The sequence below is a fragment of the Oryza glaberrima genome, chromosome 2 (assembly GCF_000147395.1).
Source record: "Oryza glaberrima chromosome 2, OglaRS2, whole genome shotgun sequence".
NCBI lineage: Eukaryota > Viridiplantae > Streptophyta > Magnoliopsida > Poales > Poaceae > Oryza > Oryza glaberrima.
Window position 1 is genome coordinate 18583502 of NC_068327.1, and position 22034 is coordinate 18605535.

The 22034-nt window shown below is 41.9% G+C and overlaps 2 protein-coding genes and 1 long non-coding RNA gene across 15 annotated transcripts; 1 reads left to right on the top strand and 2 right to left on the bottom strand.

Moving 5' to 3' along the window:
- The first annotated feature begins 537 nt into the window (after nucleotides 1–537).
- On the top strand, nucleotides 538–6952 carry LOC127763693 (uncharacterized). 12 transcript variants are annotated; one of them, XR_008015738.1, is made up of 5 exons: nucleotides 538–2301; nucleotides 4511–4537; nucleotides 4619–4703; nucleotides 4791–5655; nucleotides 5743–6951. It is a non-coding gene; the product is annotated as an uncharacterized LOC127763693 (long non-coding RNA). The 12 variants fall into 12 exon arrangements; XR_008015741.1 differs by lacking the exon at nucleotides 4511–4537 and having other exon boundaries at nucleotides 538–1756; nucleotides 1885–2301; XR_008015735.1 differs by lacking the exon at nucleotides 4511–4537 and having other exon boundaries at nucleotides 538–2037; nucleotides 2166–2301; nucleotides 5743–6950.
- Nucleotides 1915–5140, bottom strand: LOC127763692 (zinc finger protein GAI-ASSOCIATED FACTOR 1-like). The gene is made up of 3 exons (XM_052288471.1): nucleotides 5002–5140; nucleotides 3762–4158; nucleotides 1915–2857 (listed from the first exon to the last, which is right to left on the bottom strand). The coding sequence occupies exons 1-3, from the start codon at nucleotides 5138–5140 to the stop codon at nucleotides 1915–1917; spliced, it is 1479 nt and encodes a 492-aa protein (XP_052144431.1).
- Nucleotides 6953–8102: 1150 nt separating the features above from the next.
- LOC127761328 (potassium transporter 19) lies at nucleotides 8103–14763 on the bottom strand. 2 transcript variants are annotated; one of them, XM_052285603.1, is made up of 9 exons: nucleotides 14643–14763; nucleotides 11560–11735; nucleotides 11223–11445; nucleotides 10844–11092; nucleotides 10689–10739; nucleotides 10292–10552; nucleotides 10144–10196; nucleotides 9946–10060; nucleotides 8103–9838 (listed from the first exon to the last, which is right to left on the bottom strand). In XM_052285603.1, exons 2-9 carry the CDS (start codon nucleotides 11668–11670, stop codon nucleotides 8676–8678), a joined length of 2226 nt encoding a protein of 741 aa, XP_052141563.1. In that variant the 5' UTR covers nucleotides 11671–11735; nucleotides 14643–14763; the 3' UTR covers nucleotides 8103–8675. The 2 variants fall into 2 exon arrangements, with proteins under 2 accessions (XP_052141563.1, XP_052141562.1); XM_052285602.1 differs by lacking the exon at nucleotides 14643–14763 and adding an exon at nucleotides 12298–12953.
- Between the last annotated feature and the right edge of the window lie 7271 nt (nucleotides 14764–22034).

The window sequence follows — 22034 nt, forward strand, 5'->3', positions numbered from 1 at the left end:
GTGGCAATTCTCGTGTTGTCCTCTCCCGCGACGGCCTACTTTGCTGCTAGTGTGAACGGTGAGGTTGACGGTGCCGAGGAGGCTAGCTCAGGCGAGCAGACACCGTCCTCTCCTGCGGTGGTGTGGGCATGCCACTCCGCTTCGACCACAAGATGGAGAGAGATGAGGAAGATAGAGACCAGGGGAAACAGAGGGGTGGGTCCTACTGCAATTAATTTTATTTACCGAAGACTCACTAACATATGGGTCCTACGTTTTATTTTACTCAACGCCATGTTAGAAGAAACCGCTATTCAAACCGTTTTGGGATTTTATTTGCACTGGTTTTAAAGGTTGAGGGACGTGGCATACCTAATATATGTCAAGATTCATAGTACTAGGATGTGTCTAATCCACCTAAAATTTATTATATTTTAGGACGGAGGGAGTATTACGGTTCAGGGTCGATTCTCAGACTCGGCGACAAATTAACGGACGCCATGTGAACTTATTCCAAGGCGGACGTAAGCCCAGATTCGTAAAGGTCAACCGGCCCACAATGCCGCGACCGTTTTCCATCCCTCCTCCCCTGAAGAAGTCGAAACCCTCCTCCGCGGCAAGCCGGCAACGGCGGAATCCACCCTCCTCCGGCGGCGCTGGCTGAAGACGACAGCCATGCCTACCTACCTGCCTTCCTGCCTTTCCCCTCCCTTTCTCCCCTAGCTAGGGGAATGTGCGAGAGCAGTCTAGACTCTAGAGGCGGGGGGCTATTTCTCCTCGTCCAGGTTCTCACGGCGAAATTCCGCTCCTCCTTTTTGTGCCTGCGACGAGCACTCCCGTATCGCGAATGGATTGGCTGGTTTTCTGGGTCTTATACGCTGTTTAATTTTTTTTTCAAACTGCCGCCATACGAAAATTTCTGATTCTTTTTGCTGGAATGAAAATTTCTGATTCTGAGCTTCGCTTTCTGTGCTTTTGTTTCCTGTCAATCACAGGTTCCTTCAGTGAAAAATCTGGCCGTGTAGGTGTCGAAGGCCAGAGATTATCGAAGTTTTTGTGTTTTGGTCTTGTGAATTTTGCGGAGGTAAACCTCATATATCTCTGATGGGATTGATGTATGTCTGGGGAATGCTTCTTATATTTGGCATGATTCTCATTATCTAATTTTTTTTTGGCATGATTCTGATTTCTGAGACCTTGAATTGACGATAACTTTCCCAGATTAATGTTGGGATTTGCAGTAGTATTACAAGACATGTTAAGCATATTAAGTACTAGCATGATACTGGTAGGAATTGAAGGCTCATGGCCCTAACATGAGCATGATATATATTCACCCATTTCACCCGTATCAGTTTCAGCTTTGGAATCAGGATACTGTGGTAGTTTTGATGGTGTTCTTACATAACTTGCCTGCGCATGGAGCATGTCTCGATCCTTACTATTGTCGATTTAATTTTTCCTGTTGCAACATCAACTCAAAGCCTAGGATCTAGAACAAAATTATCATCTATTTCTGTTTTGTTATGAATATAACTGTGCCATTGTTCTTCCTATGCTCGACTCCAGAATGAAAAAGATAAGTTGCATTGACTAAAATCTCACTGAATACGGTGCCCGAAAGAACTGTTCACATGACCTCCTGATTAAAGATGAAAAATATACACCTAAAGCCAACAGTTTGCAGAAATATTTATTAATGTTTCTCTTGAATGAAAATACAATAACTCCTTAAAGTCGTCCTGGATGGATCACTGATGAAGATAATACTACCGAGGTACCTTCTCAATTTTCAAATAGAAATGAACTTTTAAACCTATTTCCCCCCAATGAACAAGAGGTTTTACTGCCTGATATTATGTCAACACCTGCTTAATGGCTAATTCTGCTCCTGTTAAGTTGAAGGTGAACTACCAGTGTAAGTGAACTGTCTGCTTAAGAATCCCAAATGGGTTTTTCCAATGCAGTGGGGTCAAGAGATGACTGATGGTAAGAGTAGATATGTTCCTGAGGTTTCTCCTGCTCATCAGAATAGCTTAATGCTGTCACATCCGCGTTGTAGGTCTCAGAACTCATATCCAAAGTCCCACTCCCTCCTAAACCCAGAAAGTCTTGGGTTAGTCCTGCATCTGCATCTACTACACCTGATATGTTGTCCTGCCTGTTGTGCTGTGTCTGGTTTTCAGGGAAAATGCTAGGGTTATCCTTTTCTTCTCTCATGGAAAATGGATGGTTCATTAGTCCAATTAAAGGCACAGTACCTGGCCTCATGATGCCACTGGACCACGGTGCGTTGATCAGAATATTACCACGGCCGATCATGTAAGAGTTCTCATCTTCAGTTGTCTTCATGCAATCACTATTAACTGTTGAATTCCCAAGGGAATCTCCCTGGCTTCTAGAAGATATGTTCATATGATCTCTAGAACTAGTCAAGTTATTTGGGAAACTTTTAAGAAGTAATGGCGAAATAGGATCCTGGCTGGTCTTTGCTCCCATCTCTGCAGCTTTCTGTAGCAAGGCTGTTGCAGACATGTATGGGGAGTTCATGGACATATAAGGATAACTTGTCACCCTTCCATCAAGTGGGAATCCTGATTCCTTGGGTGATATCTGGTTTGAGAACAATGCAGTGTTCCTCGTAACGAGAGCATAAGGGGATAGTGATCTCAGATGGCTGTCTGAGTTATGGTCGTTACTAGCTAAGTTTGCGATCATATCAGTTGGTGAAGAGCTGAAGCTAGGCACTCCATGTGAAAACATATCTTGCTGTTGACCGTGCAGACTTCCAACCATTGTTGCCAGGCTATGGTTAACCCTAGAAGTGTCTTCAGCTAATGCATCACAGAAGGCTCGGTGTGTGATGAAACTATCCTTTCTGCATAAAATAGGGTTGAATATTAAAACTGATGATAAAAAATAATTATTTTACCGTGTGATCAAAACCAGAGTAACATGACAGGAGTCTGAAGGTAAGCATAGCGTATTCTTAGGTTCCACTTGTTGCGGGCATTTCAATCTTTAAGAATTTTGCAGTTGTTCTAATGAATTTTCAGTTCATGCATCTCGCATGGAAGCAACTTATTGATTTCTTTTGGAATAATTTCTTTGAGGGAGCATAAACCTAGTGTAGCCAATATTTAAATCACTTCTACTTTAATGATTTAAACATATTTGTATTTGTTTCATATGAAAGTTGAAGGAATAACATGAAGAGAGAATGTTTTGATGTTTAATTTTCATCATGAAAAATGAAAAGGGAGTCTGATAGCAGATAGTCAAAGCAGTAAAGGACGCTGGACTTGAGCTAAGACTAGGGTCTACTGGAGGTTGAATCAGTACAAAAAAGGAGCCCCATATAACACATCCACGTGAAGATAGTATTTTTTAAAATAAATTCATAGATTTTTTTTAAGTGTTCAACTTCAAACTACTAGGGGAAACAAACATAGTTCCATGACTTAATGGGCTCAATCAAACCCTGTCCTGTGCAAGTATGTAATACTCAAGGTCTCTATGCTTTTCTCTTCTATCTTTAGTCCATGCTAGTGTCGTGTACGGTGTACCTAACTTGTATGTCAGATTATATAGGTTATGCAACAAACAAATATTTATTATGGACCTAGTTCATAATCATGAGCTATTTTCATTGAGAGCCACTCGTGCAGAAGTATGAGAGTAAGACACACCTATGTCTATGGAGTTCTTAGCATGATCCGCATGTAGTCAAACATAGCTGGTATAACTATTGTGGATAATGTAGTTGGCTATAAGAAAGATACCTTGAGAAGATTGTCCCACAGTCACATCGGTACTCCTTGGTGCCACATATCTTTGTGTGAGCCTTCCAATCTGATTGAACAGCATACTTCTTTGAACACCTGTCGCACTTCCACTTCTTCTCCCCATGCTTCCTGGAGTAGTGTTTCTTAATGCCTGTGAGATCGCCCAAAGCTCGGGTTGCATCATGATGAGGGCAGGTAATCTCAGGGCAGACATACACCTTCTTCTTAGCTTCTGTGCTGCTTCTCTGCTTCAGCTTCCATGGTAGGTTGTGGCCTCTCCTATGAAGTTGGAGGTTCTGGTCTCTCTGGAAGCCCTTGTGGCAGACCTCGCATATATACCTGTTTGTTGCCAGGAGTGTCTTAGGTGACAAAGCTACGACTTCAACATCTGGATCTGCATATGAATGATTATGAATTAAATGTTAGGCTGTCAAACAGTATATGTTCCAAGATAACATTATCATCACCTAATTTTCAGATCAACTCGTTGAGATCTAGTCTACTTTTCTGCCATGGCTGTTTCACGAATTACAATGTCAGAAAATGCAAGATGTGGTTGTTAATTGTTATGTTCTTTCTTAGAAATTGGTTACAACCCTGCCTCTACATCCAAATGGATCTACACAACCAATATATACATATATATATTAGATGGGGTTGTTATCTACTATCTATCCATTCAGATTTCTTTCCTGCATATATATATTTCAAATCTTTAGTGTGATTGACTTTGAAATTTGGTGCAGCACTCGCAAAATACTTTCAAACATAAGGTGAATTGTTTAGGCATGTATATTTTATTCCTATTAATAACATGAATTTGTCAGGTAACTAATATTAATATGACATGACAGCACAAGTTTCTTAGTTCATGGCTAAAACGGCACTGCACAAGAACATATTGAGTTTCCAGTTCTGAGGATCAGAGGTGCTAAAAAGGTATCATTAGATTAATAATTAGTTGGGACTTTCCACTGAGTTTTTAGTTTAACCTTAGCTGATCTTTATCCTTTGTCTAATTCGTAGCCAGGTGTAACCAAGAAACACAATTATTGTTTTGAGCATTGCTTTGATGCATTTATTATGTCACTTGCACAGTTGCACGTGTGCTCATGAAATCAGACAATTATCACTCGAAATAATGAGGTTAGGACTGTTGACCAGCATTAGTTGAAAAATGATATTATGAAATGCTACAATAACAAATGCTTTGTTAGGAAAGATCGAAGGGACGTACCTGGGTTTCCTGGGTGACCTCGTCTCTTCTTCACCACAGGCATGACAGTGTCACCTTTGCTTGATCCAGCAGCGCAAGCCTCTAGCTTCGGTTGCTGCTGGAGGTTGTTCAAGGATTCTTCCTCTGATGTATGTGACATTGTTTGGAGGCTCAGTTAGTGGTTTTAGAGGGTGCCAGTAAAGTGAGGAGGGTTGATGATTTATGCACAACAGAGTGGAGGGACTACAACTGGACAATAGGGAAATGGTGAATTCCCTTTCAGTCACCATCAAGGACTGCAACCATTAGTTTTAAATCTGAGAAACACGACGCTGATTGTTTCGTCAGCATGGAATGTTCTGTTCATTGTTCCTGATTATTTTGTCAGGATCACTGGAGTTTCCTGAGTGAAGCTCCACATGAAGAGAGATATTGAGCCTTGAGTTGCATGCCTACTGTACGCCCATTTTGTTGCAAATTATAACAGTTTCATTTAGTGTGCGCTATGAGCGACAGGTCGATATGATGACCATTTGGGGATCTCAAAGAAAACACTTCACTGCAGACAGTAAATCTGTGCTACTGGACCTTTATTTTTCTCCTGCTGTGAGTATAAATCTGAACACCTTGAAACTATCGACAAGAGGATGGAATTCATGTCATATTTCACCGCAGGTGAATAAACTAGCCTGTCATCGTCATGATCATTCGTTGGATGGATAATTTGATAATGTTGTTTTCTTGGGACAATGTCACTTTCAGGTGGAACAATGGCTGTGAAGAGCAGGCAGGAGGCGGTTTTGTCGGTACAAGGAAGGTGATGGATATGACAAGGGGGAGATCCGGGAGAAGAGACAAACTCTGGCCGTGTTCTTTTTCTAACCGGCATCCATGGTATCTCCCTCCTCTGCTGGCACAACTGTCAGACTTGCTCTTGTTTTAGTGCTTGGAGCATGGTGGTACCTGGGGGCTTTGAAGGTTTCCACGGCATGTCATCCAATGCAGATACTGAGACCGGAGAGAGGCTGGAAGGTATGTCAAATGAACCGTTCACCGATTTGGCTACTTCTAGTTATCTCCGGTCTCAGCATCTGCATTGGATTTGTCCAGAGATGGGTTTTTTGGATTTGCTCACTGACCTCTCCATGAACATCATATGTTAGTTTAAGTACATTAACAGCTTATATACTCTTCAAGTCATCATTTTTCCCTATTCATGGTAGGATATACAATCTTTGCTAATATGAACCTGTGAACCAATCCATGGCACCACTTGGATTTGCAGAAAGCAAATCATTAGGAGGTGTTGCAGGATCTCTGATCATCATCAATCTGGAGCAAGCTGTGCCTTGTTTCATTTTTCCCTTTTTTAGGTTAAGGGTGTGTTTAGTTGGGGAAAAGGAAATTTTTGGGTGTTACATCGGACGTTTGACCGGATGTCAGAAGGGGTTTTCGGACACGAATGAAAAAACTAATTTCAGAACTCGTCTGGAAACCGCGAGACGAATCTTTTGAGACTAATTAAGCCGTCATTAGCACACGTGGGTTACTGTAGCATTTATGGCTAATCACGGACTAATTAGGCTTAAAAGATTCATCTCGTGATTTCCCCCATAACTGTGCAATTAGTTTTTCTTTTTATCTATATTTAATGCTTCATGCATATGTCCAAAGATTCGATGTGATGTTTTTGGGAAAAATTTTTGGGGAACTAAACGGGTCCTAAGGGCCTGTTTAGTTCGCGAAAAGGAAATTTTTGGGTGTCACATCGGACGTTTGACCGGATATTGGAATGGGTTTTCGGACACGAATTAAAAAACTAATTTCATAACTCGCCTGGAAACCGCGAGACGAATCTTTTGAGACTAATTAAGCCGTCATTAGCACATGTGGGTTACTGTAGCATTTATGGCTAATCACGGACTAATTAAGCTTAAAAGATTCGTCTCGCGATTTTCTCCATAACTGTGCAATTAGCTTTTCTTTTTATCTATATTTAATGCTCCATACATGTGTCCAAAGATTCGATGTGATGTTTTTGGGAAAAGATTTTGGCCCAAAATCTTTTCCCAAAAACATCACATCGAATCTTTGGACACATGCATGGAGCATTAAATATATATAAATTTAAAAACTTTTAAGCTTAATTAGTCCGTGATTAGCCATAAGTGCTACAGTAACCCACATATGCTAATGATGGATTAATTAGGCTCAAAAGATTCGTCTCGCGGTTTCCAGGCGAGTTCTGAAATTAATTTTTTCATTCGTGTCCGAAAACCCCTTTCGACATCCGGTCAAACGTTTGATGTGACACCAAAAAATTTCCTTTTCCCAACTAAACACACCCTTAAACATGGCCTAAGTTTACTGTCCAGTGATAAGGAATGTAGTCGTAGGCCTGTTGATCGGTTCAATCACTGACACCGGCAACTAAATCGTGGACAGTGACAAGCAAAGCGCCAAAAGATGTCACCCGGGCTGCCCTATGCAAACAATCCTGGACAGTGACCCCTGCATTTTGAACGTACTGTTTCAGGAGAAGCGTGCGACTATAGACATCCTGAGTTCCTGACAATGTGCATGCTTCTTACTACCTCTGTCCGCAGCTATGATTTTTCGCGCCCAACTTTAACCGTCCGTCTTATTTAAAAATTTTTTGAAAAAAATTAAAATCATAAATCACGAGTAAAGTACTATTCATGTTTTATCATCTCATAACAATAAAAATACTAATTATAAAAAATTTTTAAATAAGACGAACGATTAAAGTTGGGCGCGGAAACTTATAGATACACTTATAATGGGACGGAGGGAGTACTATATCGGTCTCAAAATAAGTTTATTTTTTACAAATCTCATACTCCATCCATCCTAGAATAAGTGCAGTTTTGTATTATTCATATCTAACATTAGACCATTTGTCTTATTTAAATTTTTTTATAATTAGTATTTTTATTGTTATTAGATGATAAAATATGAATAATACTTTATGTGTGACTATTTTTTAAAAAAATATATATATTTTTCAAATAAGATAGACGGTCAAACATTGGACACGGATATCCACGACTACACTTATTTTGGGACGGAGGTAGTACATATCAATACTCCTACCAAAGTAAAAAGACAAATATCCTTACTTTATCAAATCACAGTACAATTGTCTTTCACTTTATCTAGTTCCAATGTAAATATCCCATACTTTACAAACTCCAATGCAATAATTTTTGAGAAATGAACTTATTTTGAGACAAACAAGAGAGGACAAATATGATCTTATTTTATTTTAGACGATTGATACACGGTTACAGTGTCAGCTTGCAAAAGACAAACATATGCACACGCATCGACACACACAACAAACCACCGATAAGGACAGCATGATCGTCGAAGGTCTTTGTTGCTCCAAAAGGCATGCATGATTGATCTTCAGGTCTTAATCTTTTGGGTGACCGGCTGGGTATCTTGTTTCTTCTGGAGTTGGAAGTTGCAATAGATATGAGATTTTGGAGTTTCATCTTCTTGCCCCCAAGAGATCATTTGCGCAATCAGTAACTACTAATAGTGCTTCATTTGCTAAAGTAGTAGTACTAGATTTTATACATCATTATATCAACAAAGTGTACTAGAAAATTATAACAAGCCCTAAAAATAAGACAAGTGAGAAGAAAAAAAAAGAAAAGAAAAGACAAACTCTAAATCTCATAGGTGATCCCAACTTTGAGCAGCTGGTCCTTGGGAACGGACAGCGCCTTGTGCCCTTCCCTGAGGTTTTTCCTCAGGAATGTGTAGACGTAGTTGACGACGATCCGCTTCATCACCGACGACCCCGCCGCCGCCGTCACGTTCGCCTCCCCCATCAGGTACACCACCCCGCGCTCCGCCTCCGCGTCGATCACCCGCTTCTCCTCCTCCGCCATCGCCTGCGCCCGCCGCATCGCGTCGTCGTCGTCGTTGTCGCCGCGGCTGCAGGCGAAGACGGCCTCCTCGTGGACGAACACCTTGAGGCGGTCGAGGAGGAACGCGGCGAACTCCTTGGCGCCCTCGAGCTGGTCGGTGTAGCCGTAGCGCGCCACGCAGCGGAACAGGCGGTGGCCGGCGCCGGCGTCGGCGCCGACGACGCGGCGGAAGATGAACCGCTCCGCGGGCGCCACCCGCGGGACGGGGAGGTGCTTGATGGACATGAACACGAACACGGCGTGCACGGAGGGGATCTTGTCCACGAGCCGCGGGAACACCGGCGGGATCCCCTGCACGAGCTCGGAGTAGAGCAGGCCGACGCCGGGGACGCGCCGCACGTCGCGCCGCGCCAGCAGTGCCGTCGTCTCGGCCGCCGGCACGACGCGGTCCAGCTCGTACCAGTACCGCTTCACGTGGACGTAGTGCCACGTCGCCATGAGCGCCATGAGCACCAGCGAGAAGCAGAAGGGGAGGTAACCGCCCTCGGCGAACTTGGAGAGGATCGACGAGAGGTAGAGGAACTCGGCGAGGCCGAAGGCGGTGTAGAACGCGGCGATGAACGGCAGCCTCACCTTCCAGATGAGCAGCATCACCACCGTCATGAGGTGGGTGGTGATGGAGAACACCGTGACGACGCAGATGCCGTAGGCGTTGCCGATGTTCGCCGTGGTCTGGAACGCCAGCGTGACGGCGACGCTGGCGGCGCCGATGAGGAAGTTCACCTCCGGGATGTACACCTGCCCCTCGTACTTGTTCGACGTGTGCACCACCTCAACCCGCGGGAAGCAACCCAGCGACAGCGCCTTGGCAAGGATGGCGAACGCCCCCGACAGCATCGCCTGGCTCGCGATGATCGCCCCCATGATCGCCACCACGAACACCGGCCAGAACAGCGGCGCTGCACATTGCATAATACAGACCACCCATCAATTCACACATTTCTGACGATCAAATGATGCCTAGTTTGTCTACTCCTCCAAACCCATTCTGGCTGAACAACTGTACCTGGGATGGATCTGTAGAAGGTGTCGCCGACATTCTCCGGGAATTTGCGCAGGTAGGCTGCCTGGCCCATGTAGCACAGCGCGACCGAGGGGAAGAGGACGCAAGTGAAGCTGAGCTGCAGGACAGAATGAACAATGCAGTCAGTTGTTTCAGTTGTGACAACTAATGACAATGTGGAGAAATGGAATTATGGACTACCTGAATTGCCCTGATGTTGAAATGGCCGAGGTCAGCAAACATGGCCTCCGTGCCTGCGACATTTCGCAAATGCGAAGAATCAGTTCCCCTTCTTGCTCAGTACTTTTCTCCTTTGCAATTGTGCAGTGTTCGGTAATACCGAGCTCACCTGTGATGCAGAGGACAACGCCCCCAAGGGAGACCCAGGCCTCCTTGCCGTTTCTCCTGAAGTAGTCGACAATGTATTTGGGGTTGAAGGCCCGGAGGATGGTGATCTCGTGCACGGTGAGGTTGTACATCCCGATGCCGGCGATCAGGAGGAACCACACCGAGATGACCGGAGCGAAGGTGTACCCGACCTTGTCGGTCCCGAACCGCTGCATCGAGAACAGCACGAACAGGATGGCCACCGAGATCCACACCACTTGCGCTGTAACAAAAACGACAAGACAAAATATTTCTTTTCAGATACCACTCTGGAGTCTGAACAGGCTTGACATGTACTAGTAGTACACGTTAAACCTGAAACTATCAAACTAAGTACTCCAGTGTTTTGGTGTGCTCACATTGTGTCAGGTTTGGTGCTTTCTCCCTGATCCCACTCACCGCAGACAGCACTGCAAAGAGGACATCATCCATTGGCAACAAATTAGTACCATTCTCCGAATCTATCTACATTTGCACACATAAATCGAATGCAAAAAAACTGATCTATTGATACCAGAGATTGCTGGTGTCAGTGTCCCATCACCCATGACCATGGAGGTGCCAAGGATTGTGATGGTGAACAGTGCTATCTTGGCTGCGTTGCTGGACTCCAGCTTCTGCTTCACCCACTCTGCCCTCCTCAGCTGCGAGCTTGGCGCCTCGATGCTGTAATTCGACACGTTGGCGTCCTCCGTCTGGTCGTTCGGGATCATTCTGATCTTCACGTGCCGCGATATCAGCGAGTACAGAGCGAATGTTCCACCTGCAGTAAGTTCATGTCATGCAATTCACCCAATGCAATAATGATCACAAGAGATTGAGAATGGTGATGGGCTGCTGCATCTCTCTGAATTTGGCAGGATGGATGGATGTCAGTCGGTCGGAGAGCTCACCGTCGCCATTGTCGTTGGCGTAGAGGACGATGAAGACGTACTTGACCATGGGGATGAGGATGAGGGTGTAGAGGATGAGGGAGAGGACGCCGACGAGGTCGTCCGGGTGCTTGATGCCGTTCGGAAACGTGCTGGAGTAGACGTACAGCGGCGACGTCCCGACGTCGCCGTACACCACGCCGATGCTCTGGAACGCCAGCTGCAGCGTCCGCGCCCAGCTTCCCTGCCGCCACCACCAAAACACAACAAACACCATGAACAAACGAACTCGGCGTCAGTGTCAGTGTCTGTCACTGGCTACGAGAGAGATGGCCAATGAGGCTGAGTTGGTCCTGACCCCGGCGTGGCGCTTGTTGTTGGAGACCTTCTCGGCGTCGCCGTAGAGCGAGTCATGGCGCCGGAGAACGTCCGGCTCCGGCCTGGCTGCGCCATCCTCCTGGACAGACATCTCCTTCAACTGATCAGCTTGTGAAGATCGATGTTGAAGGGTTTAGGCTTCAGAACCCCTGTGCCCTGCATCATCAGGAATTCAGGATACTAGACACTACTAATTAATTCTGATGAGATCCTAATAGACAACCGAGAAATGGTAACTAAAGAGATGGAATTTGATATCTATATACGCGACGATATACGCGGATCCAAATCCGTATGGTTCTTCTATCGTAAGTCCTCGTCACTGAAACATGTCGTGTTGTTCGACAGAGATTTTGAGAACACTATCAATAATGTTGGAGATCTTCCTTGTCGGTGTTTTTGTCAGAAGAAACCACTAATTGTTGGATCGAAGGGAATTGGCACGTGAAAATGTGACAGGGTTGAGTTCTTTGAGGAAAACAAATGTGGCTTAATTTGACTGAATATATTTCAGAGTAAACAGCAACATGCACAATTCTCCCAACGAAGAAAGTATCTGGAGAATGATATTTCAGTAATAACAATTATTATTACAACTTGAGTGTTTTGAGAAATGTTCTTCCAGAAAAATGTTTCAGAAGAAGAAGATGTCAAGATGATGAGAAATAAAATGGTGAAAGATCAGCAGATCAGAGAAGTAAAAAGGAGGAGGAGGTACCCGGGATCCGAAGGAGAGGCTGCAAAAACAAAGCTAAAATCCCCTCATCTTCCAGAATAGTAAATCCCTTATCTTGCATCTTTCCCACCTTATAAACACGCAGAACGCCACTCCATTCGCCAAACCAGACGCCATTTGTCTCAACTACTCTTTGTCCTCCTGGAGAAACCAAACTCTAGGGCCTAATTCTGGAGGAGACGTCATCGGCTACCTGCCTCCTCTGGTTGTCTCCATTGTTGAAGAGAGGAAACCCTCTCTAGTCTCTTCAACTGCAGCAGTTTGTTGCGGTTTCTATGATGTCGCGTCTTGTCAGGAAACCGGAGAATTCTTCCTGCATCGGGCCATTTTTAGCTTGTGTGCCATGGCGTCCCATTCCGTTATTTCTTTCTTTTCTTTCTTTCTTCCTTTCTTTCTGTTTAAGGGGAAACGGAATGACGTGTCTTGAGCCACCAGGGATGACCATTTGTCGGGCCGGGCTCTGAGCTCAGCTTCTTTTGGGCTGGAAATTATTGCCTACGCTTAGGCCCAGCAAGGGGTGTTGGGCCTAGTATTTCAGGCCAGGCCGCCATGAAATTTGCACTAAAATAATTTAGAAATAAAAACACAAACAAATCGGATCCCAATTTATTTGGGGCTAAACCAACTCTTTTTATTAAAATAAGGGACTCTCTTACAAAAAATAATTAAAAAAACTTTCGAATGTAACAATACTATAATAGTATATTGTAATATAATTTCACTATGATCATACTATAACTATAATATAAATTATTCATTGATAAAAATGACTATTATCTATTTAATTTCAGAAATAAATAAATTAGTTCTAAGAATAAACTAAACAAGCTTAGAAAATATGGATTAAATAATACAATAGAATAAAGTTCTACGGGAAATACTTATCTTTGGAGGTATGGAGAAATAATCCGTGATAATAATGTAGTGAATCGGGTGAAAATAATAGGGCAGCCTGAAACTCTCCTCTCATGCTCCAACTGGTCATGATGATTATGCTTAGTTAGTTTGACTGCTAAAGACAAATTTTCTTTCTAATATACCTATGTAATATTTGTAACAAATCTCTATCGCTTCAGTCACTTTTGAACGGTTCATATCATGCTAAAATTTGTGAGATTGTAGTAACCTTAACTTTTTCTCGCCCTTCCTTTCTCTCATATGCGAGGCGAGCTTGTGTATCCTTCTAGCCATTGCCTGGACACCGTCACTCGGCCTTACTAGTGTTGGAAGCTAGACACCAAGTCACAAACTACATTGGCTGCTAGGCCTTGCCAGTGGCGGATCCAGAAAATCGATTCGTTAGTGTCATAACGTGTCTATCGGTGTCATAGAATGCTAATTATACTTAGATCATGGTGTTATGACATATGGATAAACAGTTTTGCTATAAATTTTACCGAAAGTTGTCGGTGTCGCCTGACACCGGCTCTATTACTGTAGATCCGCCCCTGGGCCTTGCCAACCGTCCTCCTCCCCCTCCTTCCAAAGTCAGCTAGTGTATGCCTCCTCCGTTCTAGCAGTGTTGCCGTCACCTCACCCTGCCCACTATCAGTTTAATCGTCACTCACGACCATTTCTGTAAGTCTAAAGAAACAAGAGCTTCCTTCTCTCCAGACCCTTTAGTTGGATTAGGTCGTCTGCCAAGCTAGAATCCTAGCGGAGCTATGGGAGGTTGGGCACAACTCTTAACATTGGATCCAATGGTGGACGAAATCCGGATAAAATCTTTCTCCAATTTTCTGCCATATAACCAAATTAATTATTCTAATGGATTGTGGATTCCATTGGGATTGCGCAAGTCCTTTGCCGCCGTCATGTTCGTCCGCGTGTCCCGATCTGAGCCGTCCGAGAGCTGATCAGACGGCGACAAACTAGGATTCTTGACTGGGTGGCTACTAAAGCTAGTGAGTAGTGACCGACCGACTGACTGAGGTCTATACAAACCTCGGCCATATCTCAATCAAGAGTCCTGACAAATTAATTAAGGCGCACGCGTGAGACCAAATGCATGCCCAGCCCAGCTAGCTGCCATGTGTGCTGCGCTGCACCATCTAACCCAAACTCCCAAGCTCTCAAATCCCTCTTGTTTAATCACTGGCTATAATTAATTAACCAAATCACGAATCGGTTAAAAGCGTAAGCCAAATCAAGAGTGCAGCCAACATAATGAAACGAATGAAACCCAACAGAAAAGTAACTAATTGACATACTATATATATATATATATATATATATATATATATATATATATATATATATATATATATATATATATATAAAGCCATTTCTATTATTAAAAAACAGCGAGACCGGTTAAAGATACGCACCTATTCGATGATTCAGAAGAAACGAATTGAAAGCACACGACAACGGCAGAGACGCCGGCCGACACGCCGCCGGCCGGCCACCTTCCTCCGCCGCCGCCGGTCGGTCCTGTAGATATATATAGCTAAGAGGAGGAAGAAGATAGATGGAAGCTAGATGGCCTGGTCGGCTTTAAGTAATAGAGAGAGCTTCAGCAGAGGAGAGGAGAGGTTACACGTGAAGAGAGAGCAAATTAAAGGGCGATCCAGGAAGAGTAATAGTGACAGCTGAAACGGGAAAGTATAGCAGCTACTACTAGCTAGCTATAGTTAGTGACTGTCACTAGCTTAGCTAGCTAGCGAGACTTTGGGCTAGCATAATCGTCGTTTCAACCCGATTTTGCTAGCTAATCAGGTGACAAGCGGTGACTTCTTTTCCATGAAGTAATCACGAAATTAATTAGTGGGGGTGGATTATGCAACGTGTGTAAGAAAAGAAAAAGACCAGCTTAAGTTGTCGTGAACACATGATGGATATCGGATGGGCTATGTTTCTAGCTTAGCTAATAATTCGATCTCGTCACACGGCATACCCGTGTGCAGTGTGTTATAGTTGCAGCGGCGGGACAGTGTGGCTCAAGTTTATCTCTTTTATCGTTTTTTCCCGGAAAACGCTCCTATCCGGATGCCTGATGGTAGGAAAAAAATTGAACGCCCGCACGCCTCTTCTTAAACCGTGTTATATATGTTTTTTATCCTCCCCGTTACAACCCCTCCCCTCTCACTCTAATTTCTGCATGCAGCATGCTCTGCTATGACATAAAGTAGTCCATCCTCTTCTTTTTTTTATTCCCTTTCATATGCTTGCTTGTAATCCTTAATGTATAACTTCAAATAATCTTATTTCATAAAGTATTTATCTAATCCATAATTTGAGTATACCATTGTATTCATCGCAATTAAATCTTTACAACAAGATCTTACTTGACTATATTTTTTTATTTTTTTGTTGTAATGGATTTTTTAATTATTGCAACGGGTATTTAATGATGTTTTCGCTAGGTCATTTTGAAATGTTGCACATGGTGTTTTTTAATGTTTCAGGAGGTATTTTGTGATTTCTTCGGCTGATGTTTCACGATATCATTTTTGTAATGGTACACATGGTGTTTTTTGAATGTTTCAAGAGGTAATTTGTGATATTGTAGCTAATGTTTCACTAGGACATTTTGAAGTGTTGCATTATATTATTTTGATATTTTTCTAGGTATTTTTGATGTTTAACAAGGTATTTTGTGATGTTTCACTATTGCATTTGGAATGTTCCATGTTGTGTTCTTTGGATGTTTCATAAGGTATTTTTGTGATGTTTCAGAATGTATTTCACTAGCTCATTCGAAACGTTGCACGTGGTGTTATTTGAATGCCTCAGAAGGTATTTTACTAGTTCATTTGAAATGTTGCATATGGTATTATTTGGATGTTTTAGCAGATGTTTCACTAGGTCATTTAGGTTGTTGCACGTGTTGTTCTTTCGATATTTCAACGTGTATTTTGTAATGTTTCAGCGGTTACAAATCAATATTCTATTTATAATATAGAAATGTTTCAATTAGTAATATAAATATATATGCTTTATTTATACAAAATATAATCATGTGAGATCTCTTTGTAAAGATTTAACTGCAACAAATTCAACGGTGCAACCGGATCACAACTTGTATCTAAAATAATTATTCGTTCTTTAATCCGATTACACTATTGTATTCATTATAATTATATCTTTATAACAAGATATCACACGATTATATTTTGATAAAAAAATAAATGTTGTTTCACCCCTTAAAAAATTGTTTCAATTGTATAAAATGTTCTAAAGAAATGTAACATTAAAAAATATCGACTGCAACACCATTAACCACCTATATGAAACATTGAGTCTCAGATAGCGAAACAAGAAAAGTCAATGAGATTTACAAAATATTTTAAAAACTTGATATTGTTCAAATATTTTTATATGACTAACGAGTATTAAACAATAACTATTGAAACATTATTAAATACTTAGTGAAACATTTAAGGAAAACAACGTATAAAATTTGCAAATTAACTAATGAAACAACATATGTATACTAGCTGAAACATTTAAATATAACATGTGCAACATTTTAAAGAAAACCATTAAAAAAAGTTAAAATATTTTTTTCATCGAAATATATGCATGTGTGGTCTTGTTTTAAAGATTTAATTGCAATGAATTAAATGATGTAATCGGATCATAAATTGGAGAAATAATTTAAAAGATAAACTAGTTTAAAAATTGGCAAAAAAGTCTTATACCTACCCTACTAGCTCGTACTACCCTACTAAGCATGCATGTAGCTACTAGTAACTGGCTACACCATATCTCTTCAACTGGTATAATTGCGCATGTGACAGGCTAAGATGGACGCTCTTGCGTGTGACAGATGCTGAGCTGGGCGCGACGTCCGATTTTGTGTATTTTGTCGGACGTCCGACGCGTAGTCGTCTCCTTTTTTTCCCCTCTATTCAGTGATGGTAGATTAATTGCATGGTGGAATTTGTAACCGGTATTTTCTCCATCCCAAAAATACTTTACTTATACTAGCACTACTAAAAAAGGTCACACCTTTTAATTTACTGACGAGTAAAATAAAAAACGCCAGCACATATAAAACTAGAGGTTCCTAGTTAGTGACCACCATTGAAAATCTATTTTTTTCGCAAGCGGGTCGTCTCAAGAGATCCGCTATTAAAAGTTATACTATTTTTGCAAGCGGACCTCTTAAGTAACCGTCAACGAAAATTGATTTTTGCTAGCGGCCCTTATGGACTCCGAAAGGCGCCAGTGGGGAAGGAGGAGGAGGGAGAGGGAGACTTGGAGAGGGTGGAGGTTAGGTTTGGGCGTGGAGACTGTTAATATGATTGTAGTTTTTCATGGGTGGCGACTCTCGTGGGCAGCGGATCCGGCTGTGAGTACCCACGCTGGTTGTGGATTCGGCGGCCGCGACTCAGGCTGACCCCTCCCTTCTCCGCCACAACGGTGCTTTGCTGAGGTGTGCGTCATCTGTATTTTTTTTTCCTTTTTGTATTTGCTCATCCCGTTCTCTTCCAAATACATGTTGATATGATGTAGAATGATTTGATTTGTATTTTATGTTTGATATTTGGAAATGGAACCATGGAAATGGGCAGGGAGCTAGAGTGATTTGCATTTTGTGTTTGATATTTGGAAATGGAACCGTGGAAATGTCCAAGAAGCTAGGGTTCCTGGGAAAGCAGGGTTTCTGGAATTATTTTTGTCGAAAATCTATAACTTTGATGGTTGGCTTAATTGAGTTGCTTGTGAAATATCGATTTTGGTTGACATTGTAGAACTGTTTGTGAAAATTGCCGATTTTCACTAGTCCTCAATTGATGGCAGGGCTTCTAGCCACTAGCAAAAATGTATTTTGACCGCTAGGACAAATCATTTGTTGTAGCGTAGCATCCTTTAGTTATCTCACAAGTAGTTTATTTCCACTTAAAATGCACACATTTAATTGGAGCATTGGAATTGCAATCGTATGATTGATGAGGAACATGTTATTTCATCACACTATATGCTCTGTTCAGCAACGCTACTATGCAGCTGTAACGGCTGTGCTGTACAGCCAGCCTTATATACTTTCTCTATCATGTACTGTAGTGCAGCTACACAGCAGCTACAATTTAGCTGCAGCGAATAGACCCATAATTTGTCCTATTAGCACTCTACTAAAATATTTTTAGGACGAATGGAACAACGTGGACAGCTTAAATGTGATGGACAGATCGTCTTCGTAAGGAAACTACATAACTATATCATTAGTTTATACAGTTGTGTCATTAATATATAAGGTCTATATCATTAGCGTAACTTGAAACCAGTGAAGTCAGAGAAGCCTCGTCGACGCTCCATGGGACCTCACAGCTCACACAAAAAATTCCAGTGAGACGTTAGAGCAAGTTTAATAGTGTAGTCTCGTGGGACCTCACAGCTCGCATAAAAAAATTCTAGTGAGACCTTAGAACAAGTTTAATAGTGTAGTCTTCTACCGATAGTAATTTTCTCCATGTCATATTATGGTTAGTGAAATATAATAGATTATTATAATATGGTGGGTCACATATTACTATTTTATTATTTTATACACATTAGTTATCTCTCCCGTAGTCTCGTGTGCTTTTCTTCCTTGGGTTTGGTGAGTTTAGCATGCATGTATAGAGCTCATCTTGGTTTGCGTGTTAGCTTGGCTACAAATTAATCTCCCATTTTCTCTCCTTCAACTCATCTATATAACTGATGTGAAGCTTTTATAGCCTGCTAATATCATCTTATTGAACCTGCGCTCCTAGCATAGATCGACTGGATTATCTACTCTAGCCCCGTTTAGCAGCATGGCTCTTGCAGTTGGGAGTTGGCACACCAGGGCTGACCTGACGGGGTCCTTTCACTTTTGCTTCTCGATTGGTACGCAACGCCGGCTAGGCCAGAGACGCGAGTACGTGACTCAGAAACGCAAACTTCAAAACGAAATCTTCAGTTATCGAATTGATCTGAACTCTTCAAAGCTTCAGCTAGCCTGCAATTTAATTTCTCCAGCCGTGCCTGCAATTATCGATTGGGCCTTCGTTTGGTGTGAAAGATGCCGTGACACAGCACGGCGGTGCCCAATCCTGCGTCTCCTTTTTTGACCGTGGCTGCTCGTGAATCTGCGACACGAGATCCTGCGGACTGGACTACTCATGCATGGATAGCGTTTGCCTCTTTTCACTCACCCAACAGCCAACAACTATCTGGCCTGGCCATAGCCTATTAGAGCAAATATAATAGTAGGCTATAATTTGGCTAAATGCTAAGGTTGAAGAGAGAAAAGAGGAGAGAGAGGAGAAGCGGACTGTAAACTTACAGCCGGTTTGGACACAGGAACCAATAAACTTTGTGAGAGAGACAAGCGGGCCCTGTATTAATTGTAAAAAGCTATATTATATAGACAGGCTGAAAGAAAACTACAAAGAACTTTATAGCCAACAGGTCGGCTGTATTATTAGTCTGGCTCTTAACGGCACGTAGCTAACTAGTGTCCACTAGATCAAATATAAAAACCAAACTTATTAGAAATTGAATAGAAGGAATGTTAAAACTAAATTCTTTTTAAAATAACCCTTAAACAATTTCTTCTTCCTATATACTTAGTTGGTACCCACTAAAGTCATAATGGCTATAAAACAGCTTCCGCATTAAGCCACATCATCAACACTTCATAGCCGTCGGATCAAGTGCCATCAAAAAAGCTGAGCCGTTAGATTTTCATTTCAAGTTGAACTTTCCAAAATCCATTGAGGTATAGGCCCTCTGCTATCCCATGCACGCTGCTACTCTCGCCTACCAGGCCTCGATCTTTCGGTGAAAATTGATCGCAAAACCTAAAAACAATGCCATAAAAAGAGCAGTTGAGGAGTCGTGTGTTTCATATTCCCTTTTATTATATATTCCACCCACGTCCCACCCACGATCGTTTCATTCTGCTGCTAACCCAAGAATTCGTCGCAGTTAATCATCGTCCTACACTGACCCAGAATTCACACAGTCGTCATCGATCAAGCTACCCGTCACCGTGTCCTATAATAGCCCAAACCATCAAGTGCCTTGGCGTAGCTAGCTCAATACACGATCAACGCGCTTCTACAACGGGACCTTCCGCTTCTATATCGACCAAGAACATTCTTTCGATTGCCTGATTCTTCCGCCTCAACAATTCAACGTATCCTTCTGATCATACCACACCGATCAAACTCTCTGCTATCCTATGCAAAAAGTTAACCCCCTGATTCTCCCATCTTCCATCTGAGTTTTTGTGCACTTTATGTCTTTCGTACTAATTTCTTACTGCACTCATTTATGTTTGTTGCTGCATAATTTATCCTTTCGCACTTGCTATCGATATTTGATCATGTCTGATGTTTCCTGCCATTAATTATCTTCAGTTTCAAGCTAACCAGCTCTGAACTTCAAGTAACGGCGGTAGACAGCGTCTACAGATTCTGCTCGAGAAAATGTTGCTTCCACAAGACACGGTACGTTTTCGGAGAGCGCTATGGCTCGGACGCGTCCGATGTCTCACCAAATATCGGACGCCCAGCCAGGCAACGAGCACATGTGAGAAAATGCTGCAAATCGGCAGCCTGGCGGATTGGACGAACCCTGTCACTGTAACATACATGCCTAGCTGTTTCTTTTCATTCTTTCCACCTCTCTTTGAATAATTTTTCTCCTAAATTACTTATCCGATTTACGAACCGATCACACCATTGTATTCGTTGCAATGAAATGATTATATTATGTCAAAGGAAAAACATGTGTTTCAAACCGTTACAACAAAATGTTTTATACGTGATAGTGATATGTTTCAATATGTGTCTTCAGTGTGTTTCACAAAATCCCTAAAACTACCTGCTATACTACCCTGTCTCCACCTCATGCATGCATACATGCATGTATTTTAGCAAACTTCAAAATGATTTTTCTTTTAAATTACTTATTCAATCTATGATCCGATCACACTGTTGTATTCGTTGTAATTAAATCTTTACAACAAGATATCGCTTGATTATATTTTGATAAAAGAAAAATATGTGTTTCAATCCGTTAATACTCGTTGTTTCATGTGTGACAGCGACATATTTCAATGTGTATCTTCACCATGTTTCATAAAATATTTAAATGTTTCAGTTGCTGATTTTTTTGTTTCACCATATATAACATAATGTTTCACTTATTGGTCAACTGCAACATTTGACCGTCCAATGTTTTAGGGCATCGGACATCCAAAACATCATGAAATAACCTAGTGAAACATCATGAAATACTTATACTGATGGCACAATTTTAATTTTTACTTGGCAGGAGCTCTGCAAAGCATTTCCATTTCTCAGTGTTTCTTGTTTACCACTTTGCCAATATATAATTTTCAAGTTTCAGAAGCTTCTTGAGATATTATTGTGAGGTAATAATATGTTGCTCATGCTAGCAGCTGAGAACTCTGCCATCTGAATTAAAATTTGGTACATCTCCATCTAATCCCATGATAAATAGTGATAACCTATTTCTGAAATATTTAGATCCCACGCTTTTTTAATCTCAAATTATGAAACCCTGTATATATACATTCAAGACAATTTCCTGTCCAAGACGATGCTGCTACATGATGAAAGAAGAAAGGTTGATAGGTCTATGTCTAGCTTCTTTTGGTTATTCAACTAAGATATTAGGCAATAGTCTTATCTTATTTTTGATACAACAATAAGTGACTTCATGTTCACATTTTTTTACACTGAAATTGATTGTGCAACCTAGATTTCTTTGCAGTTTTA